A 7,323-nucleotide genomic window follows, 5' to 3' on the forward strand; every position below is an offset into this window, starting at 1 on the left:
ATTTCCCAGTGAGGCTAATCAGCTCGAGAGCAGGGACAGGCCCAGCACTCTCTGTTCTCCCAAAGCCTGACAGCAGTGCTGGACAAACACCATGTGTTCAGCAAAGCCTTTTTGACTTGCAGCAGATAAATAATCCAAGCTTCTCTGGGATAACTGCCTGGAGGGAGGAGCCCCACCCCCCTGCTATCACAGTCCCCTAACAAGGTACCCACACCTTAAATCCCCATCCTCTGGCTGCCTCCCTCCTGCCATAGGGGTGAGACCTCATCAGCAGACACCGGCTCATGTTGCCCCAGATCCTTTATTGAGGTCTCTCATTTGACCCAAGTACATTAACAAGAGATTGCTAAGATACAGCCCCAAACACAGTACCCTCCTGTCCCCCTGGCCAGGGATAGGACAGTCAGAAGGGTAGAGGACTTGAGAGAGTGGGAGAAGAGTGTGCTCAGCTGGAGGGAGCAGAAGAGAGATGGGGGCCCATAGATATGGCAAGAGGGAAGTCACAAGAAAGCATGTAGGGAGTTATGGAAGAAACAAATAATCGATACAGGGACATGGTGGGACTGGAAACAGAAGTCAGATGGGATAGCTGGGCTGGTGTGTAGGGAAAAGTAGCTCCTTGAATCTCAGCACGCAGCATAGAGACCCCAGTGGGCCCCGTGGCAGAGAATGACCTAGTGTCCCTGGAGGAGCTCAGGGAAGGACAGGGAAGGAGGAGGGGGCAGGAGGACAGCAGGTGGGGCTAGGAGATGGCTGCCACAGCAACTAGTCATCATCGTCATCGTCGTCATCGTCATCATCATCCTCTGTGTTGATCTCGCCCTCCAGTACATCCTCCAGCCAGTCCTCCAGCTCCTCAGCAGAAGGCAGGTCCTCTTCATCATCCATCTCCATCCATATGCTGTCCGCCTAGGGCATGGCACAGACAAGGCATCAGAACTAAGCCCGATTCAGGTCTTTAGACCTGTCCTCCCACTCACTGGACTCTGTACATCCTCTGTCCCTTCTCTTCATCTGTCAGTGGGCAGGAAAACTGTCCAGGTGGGGGTCTAGGGTGGAATAGTGACAGTGGGAGTAGAAAGAATTGCTGGATCAGCAAATAGACCTTCTCCCTTCAGTCTTTCTTACAAGCTCTTGCCGTGCTGAGCTTCCTAAAACAGACCTCTCTATCATGCCCCTAATGCAAAACCACTGGTGGCTCTTCATGGCCTGGAGAATAAAGTCAGCAACTCTTTAGCATTCAAGACTTTCCAATACCTGCTTTTCTAGCACCATCCTCAGAGATCTCTAGACTCTCAAGCCATAAGAAATGACTTGCCTTTTCCCAAATCTGATATTCATTTTCCTACTTTTTGACCTTTTGCACTAACTTTTTCCATCAGTTTGGAAATGACTCATATAATTTGCACTTGCAGAACTCTTATACACGGTACAATCTCCAGTGTGTTTTAATTTTTTTATATGTTTAGCTTTAATTAATTTTTTATATTTTAAAATTGAGGTATAGCTGATTTACAACAATCTCCACTTTAAACTCTACTCCTTTAAAACCGTCTCTGACTCTCAAGCAGAAGTCACTTTGATTTCTGTGCCTTCCTGGTGTTTTCTTTGTATCTCTATTATAGAGTTTATCAGATTTGGCCTGGTAGTTAACGGAATACCTACCTCCTCAGTTAGACTGAGAATTATATGAAAGCAGGCTGTGACTTATTCAACTCAACAAATACCTTTGAAGCATCTATCTGTGTGTGAATGAGAAGATTTCTGCTCTCAAAAAGTTCAAAGACTACTGGAAGAGACAGACATGATACATGAATAGCCATATAAAAGTCATGTGCTCAATGCCAAATGGGCTCCGGGAGTGCCAAGGAGGGAACAATTCCAAATGGGAGATCTGGAAGGACTTCGTGGAGAAGAGAGGATTTGAACTGGGCCTTGAAGGACGAGCAGTCAGTTCCAACAGGTAGAGGCAGGGGTGTGTTCAGGGCAGGAATTTCTCCCTCTTTCCAGCCATTAGACTGGGCATGTCTAATTCCTCTGGGGAGGGCTCAATTCCTAGTTAGCAGAGCAGAGGAGGACTAGCTATGTTGGGAAGGAGAGTTGGGGGTCAACCGGGGATGAGGGAAGGAAACTCACATCAGTAACATTGACGACTCCTATTTGTGGGGCTGACAGGTCGATGTTAAACGTCTTCTCCCAGTATGGAACCAGCTGTGGAGAGACCACATATGGCAACTTAATGGAAGCTAGGAACACCTGAGTCCAGGAGGGTGAGTGTGAGTGTGAGGGTCAGCCATGGGTAGAGAGAGGACAGTGAACCCACGGTAGATTGGTGGATAGGTTCAGCTATAGTGCCTGAAGGGAATGAGTAGAACTAAGCAGTTAAAGGGTGGATTTCCCAAAAGGAAAGTATCAAGAGGGTCAGCTGGGGACATTGGTCCCTCCTTTCCGAGGAAAACTTGATAGGAAACCTTGTTCTGCTCCTGGATCTGCTACTGATTGGCCTTGTGACTTTGGGCAATCACTTCTCCCTGGACCTCAGTTTCTATATCTCTGAACTAAGGTAGTTATACTCTGTAATTGCCAATGGTCCTCACGTTTCTGTTTGTTCATCTAGTTCCTCTAGTTCCGAAGAGTGTTAGGTGTTGGGGATTCAGCTGGGAACAGAGCCGTGCCCTGAGACATGGAATCTCTGTGCTTTGATTCTGTGATTGTGGACACCCACGTGCAGGGTTAATGTGCCCTTCTGCTCCCCCAAACTCTGGATTTCTCTAGAAGGAGCCAGCCCTGGGCACATGAGCTATCTGCTCAGCCTCTGCTCTGGGAATCCTGTTGTTGCCACACTTCCCATCATCCTGTGTCCCCTTTCTCAGGATGCGCTCAGTGCCCCTGAGCATGCGACAGGATCCTCCACTAGGAGATGGGGAGAGGAACTCTGAAACAGGCTCCCCCTTGAGATGTGCCCTGCCTTGGATAGCAGTGCCTGAGTGATATCTCTTACCAGGGGGAAGTCATCAGGGTCAATCCAGATGATGCTCAGGTCAGGATTTTCAGTGTTATCTTGGGCCACAGCCTTGAGAATCTCTAAGAACTCATAGCCATCTTGGAGGGAACACAGGTGATAAGTGCACGGTGGGGCACAGAGGAAACAGGAGTCCAGCTCTCTTTTCCCCACTCCCACAACTCCGCATGTCTAGCCCCAGGCTGCTTGTAAACTGTGCTCTAAAAAAACCCATCTTATGTGTTAAAAGCCTATGCTCTGATAAATACCCCATCTTCATCTCTCACCAGTGCCCCCGCCCCTGCCCCAAATCCAATCCAGTATTCCTCCCTCACCAGGATCAGCTTCCTCTGCAAAGGCCACAATATGGATTCCATCCAGATCATCCTCCTGTGGGGGGCAGGGAGGGGAGACCTTAGCTGTACTCACTGAAGTTAGAGAGCCCAGAACAGGCCCTAGATCTACCTTGGACCTAACTTTTGTGGAAATCCAGCTTCTGGGGCAGGTGTATTCTTGTGGTGGTGAGCCTTTTCCAAGTACACTGCCCCCTTCCACCCCAGGGTCCCCACACCTCTGCTGGCAAACCCTTCAGCCCCAGAGCTTAGAGCTCCTCCCTTGTCATCGTCTTCAAGTAATGTGTGTCCCCCAACTCCTGACGTGTTCTCCAGAATGGAAACCCTCCACCTTTGCTGGTGCACTGTCTTTCCTATAAGCAAGACATGAGGAGCAGCAGGGTTGGATGTTTCTAGGACTTGAGTTTTCCCATGCTCCTGCGAGGGCCTGGGCCCAATCCGGGGCACTCACCCAGGTCTCATACATACTCTCAGGCTTCAGTTTCCTCAGGGTTGATCTAGAAGAGAAAGAAAGTCACTACTCAGTGGGCAAGAAGGACACCCTTGACTCCAGAGGGTACCCATAGCAGAGGCTGCCACAGGGTCACGCCTAGGGCATAGACAGCTTGCAGCCCTGAACAAAGCCATCTGGCAGAGTCTAAGCTCTGGGCACCAGGCCCAGATAACTGCATGGTTAAAGCAGGTAGGAGAGAGGAGGGTGGGCAAGGGGACTGGAAGAGAGACTTTCGGGAGAAAGAACTGGACATCTGGGTGTTCATTCATTCATTCTTTCATTCACTCATTCATTCAATAACAGTGTTGCAGATGTTCTAAATGCTGTGCTAGGTGCTGTGTAGACAGAGTTGGACAAGGCAGACATATTCCTGCCCTGATGAAGCGGACCATAATCTAGGGGAGAGAGTGAGAGTAGTGTTTACACTGATGGGTGGGTGTTTCCAGTTGTGGAGTGCTGTGAAGGAAGAGGATTTTGTGTGAATGTAGGCCAGGGTTTCTCAACCTCAGCACTAGTGACATTTGGGGCCAGATAATTCTACATTACGGGAGAGCTGTCCTGGGCACCCGTAGGATATTTAGCAGCATCCCTGGCCTCTACCCACTAAATACCAGTAGCTCTCTCTCCAACCAAAAATGTCTCCAGCCGTTGCCAAATATCCGCTGGAAGACAACATCCTCCCCCTGCCTCGCCACTCCCTCCACCCCTGTTGAGAACCACTGGTGTAGGTAATGTATGAGAAAGAACACAGGCCAGATCCGGATTAGAATCCAGTTCTGACACTACTCATGGACTCTATTTAACTGAGGTTGTTAAAAGGATTAAGTACAATAAGAGAGATAGCGCCTCGGAGTTCCTGGCAGACCACAGGCACTCAACACTGGTCTCAGTCAACATCACAATGAACCGTACACATTTATGGAGCACCTTCTGTGTGTGCTTCAGGCTCTGGGCTAAGTGCTGGGGTGCAAAATATTGTGCAAAATGGTCAGTATATCAATAAGAAGTGATACCAGAAGTGTTTCATCTGTAGGAGAGACCTGCCTCCTGGTTGGCTGAGATCCCCCTAGCCCATCTCACAGACCCGTGTTCTAGCCTGGGGAGGAGGCTACCCTGCTCAGAGGGTTGCCCCTGCTCCCCACCTCCTGTGCTCCTCCACGAAGTTGACAATCTCCTCTTCGCTATTGGGCTTGTCCGGGATGGTCACAGGCTCTTCCATGAAGGCCTCGTAGAAATCGATCTCGTTCAGCTTCAGGGTCAGCTTCTTTGCCACCTTTTGGGGGAGGGGATGGGAGAGTGGGGCAGGGGACACGGGGTCATGGTGAGAAGAAGTATTATGGGGGAGCAGATGTCAGGCAGGGAGTGAGACAACCTGGGCCTTTGTCACTGCCTCTGTGACACTGGACACGTGTGTTAACTTCTCTGGGCTTTGGCTGAAGATGAGAGAGGGGTGGGTTAGATAATTTAAAATCTGTGGGATGGGGGAGGCCCGAGGTGGGGTGGGGTTAGGGAGTACTGGTGTGTAGGGGGGGAGGAGGTCCCCCGTTGATTCTGGGAGAGGGGGCTGGAGGGCAGCTGAGGGGAGTGAGGGAGACCCAATGCAGCAGCAGGGGGGAGAACCTTGCTGTCGAAGGTGGCGAAGAAGGGGATGTAGGGATGAAACTCCTCCGCTGCGTCCTCGTAGGCTTTGTAATCTGAGGGGGGAATGCAGAGTCAGTCTCTGAGGGAACCAGGGTCTGCCAGGGAACCATCCCCCCTCTGTCTCTCCCCAGTTCTTCTTGGGCAGGTGGGGTTCATTCTGAGACCCACCCCCTCTAGTCCTCTGAGAGTGGTTACATACAGTGGTGGGGTGGGGGGAAGGGGAATGCCTTGGTGCCTGTCTGTGAAACCCGCAGAGTGCAGGGAGATCAGAGCAGTCGATCGATGGACCCACCATGGCAAGAGCCAGTGCTGAGCCAGTGGGTCAAGTGGGGAGGTAGGAGGACAGGTGAAGTTGGGGACCAGCGGAGGGGACTGTGGAGTCTGAGGGTTACCCACGCTCTGAGTCTTTGCTCTTGAAGTAGCCAATGAGTTTGTTCTCATCTTCGATATTCTCAAATGCCTGCAGCTCTCGTTCACCCTCAATAAATTCCACAGGGTCCTCTAGGACCTGGAAGAGCAAGGACGTTGAAGGAAGAGAGTGAGTTTCTGAACTCAGTGGTAGAGGCAAGGAGAGGGATCAGGGAAAAGAGGGCTGGGAAACGGGGAGGAAGGGGCTCTGTTGCCTCTGTGTGTGTGTGTGTGTGTGTGTGTGTGTGTGTGTGTGTGTGTGTGTGAGGCTGCAGTTGGTCGGAAGGGCGTGAGGTCTTAAAGCAAGGCCATTAGGTCCAGCGGAGTCCTCACATCAAGCAGAAACTCCACCAGGGTGTCAGCAGAAAACTCGCCGTCATACTCAATGACTTCATCTTCCTTGAATACATAAATGCTGTCCTCTTCAGTTAGTCCTAGGGAGTGAGCCAGAGGTGTGCCATGATTGCAACCTTCCCACAGGTCCAAGGGTCCAAATCCAGGGTTGCAGCCCATTCCATAATCCCACTAGACCACACATCCTTCACCTGCCCAGCTCACCTCCACTGCCTCTCAGCCCCTCCATCCCCGGTGTCTGTGCCCCTGGATTTAGCCTAGGTGGCTAGTCTGGCCCCAGGGGCTCTCCAGGGGGAAGCTGGGGTCAGGTGGGAACGCTAGGGGAGGACGCAGGGAGATATAGATCCTAGCAAGATGTCTCCCCCCTTTCTCTGCCTGCCATAACCAGAGACAGATCTTCCTCTTACCTCCTCTGAGGACTCTAGTTGCTGATTCCCAGTCCAGCACTTTAACCTTCAGCTATTACTGACCAGATGACTTCATTACTGGCCACCCCTCCCCCATCCACATCCGGAGTCCAGTCTCAGGCCTGTGCTGCCCCCTGGTGGCTGGTGCTGTAATACCCAGCCCGCGGCTCTGGAGGGGGAGGGGTTGGAAGAGGAGTTTGCAGAGGTATCTCCAGCCCCACTTGTGTTCCCTGATTCCCCCTTTCCTCCAGAACTTAGCCCCTTTTTTTAGGTAGGTATAAAGAAGGCCATCTTCACCTCTTTCTGGGATTTGAGCATGGGTCTCTATAAGGAATAAAGGAGAGGCTGGAACCCCCAGCCATAACCCTCCAAATTTCAGTATTTTCTCACAGGTCACCTTCCCCTCCCTGCTCCTCCCACCCATCCCTTACCTAGTTTCTTGGCTACAGCCGTGTCCTTCTCAGAGTCCACCATCCCGAAGCCAACACCCTTGTCTTCTAGGACTTGGGCTGCTAACTGAAGGGAGAGTTAGGGTTAAAATCAGCCTCTGGAATTCTTAGTAACCACTATTCCCGATCTCATGCTTGCGAGCTGGGTCATTTGGGATGCAGGGAATATGAGTTAACCTTGACACTGTGCTAGGATGCAGGATATCTCCACTTTCCC

The 7,323-nt window shown here is 51.2% G+C and overlaps 1 protein-coding gene across 1 annotated transcript in view; it reads right to left on the minus strand.

Annotated features, from left to right (window-relative positions):
- Positions 1 to 282: 282 nt before the first annotated feature.
- CASQ1 (calsequestrin 1) overlaps positions 283 to 7,323 on the minus strand; it is a 9,312-nt gene continuing 2,271 nt past the window's right edge. Inside the window, exons 2-11 of the mRNA XM_007459935.1 lie at positions 7,089 to 7,173; positions 6,230 to 6,330; positions 5,885 to 5,996; positions 5,468 to 5,541; positions 4,990 to 5,120; positions 3,806 to 3,851; positions 3,337 to 3,391; positions 3,002 to 3,102; positions 2,137 to 2,211; positions 283 to 909 (exon numbers count right to left, since the gene is read on the minus strand). Coding sequence (XP_007459997.1) covers positions 766 to 909; positions 2,137 to 2,211; positions 3,002 to 3,102; positions 3,337 to 3,391; positions 3,806 to 3,851; positions 4,990 to 5,120; positions 5,468 to 5,541; positions 5,885 to 5,996; positions 6,230 to 6,330; positions 7,089 to 7,173 — 924 coding nt within the window. The 3' untranslated portion in view covers positions 283 to 765. The remainder of the gene's footprint in view (positions 910 to 2,136; positions 2,212 to 3,001; positions 3,103 to 3,336; positions 3,392 to 3,805; positions 3,852 to 4,989; positions 5,121 to 5,467; positions 5,542 to 5,884; positions 5,997 to 6,229; positions 6,331 to 7,088; positions 7,174 to 7,323) is intronic.

This window comes from Lipotes vexillifer, unplaced genomic scaffold, assembly GCF_000442215.2.
Source record: "Lipotes vexillifer unplaced genomic scaffold, Lipotes_vexillifer_v1.1 scaffold2036, whole genome shotgun sequence".
NCBI classification, from domain to species: domain Eukaryota; kingdom Metazoa; phylum Chordata; class Mammalia; order Artiodactyla; family Lipotidae; genus Lipotes; species Lipotes vexillifer.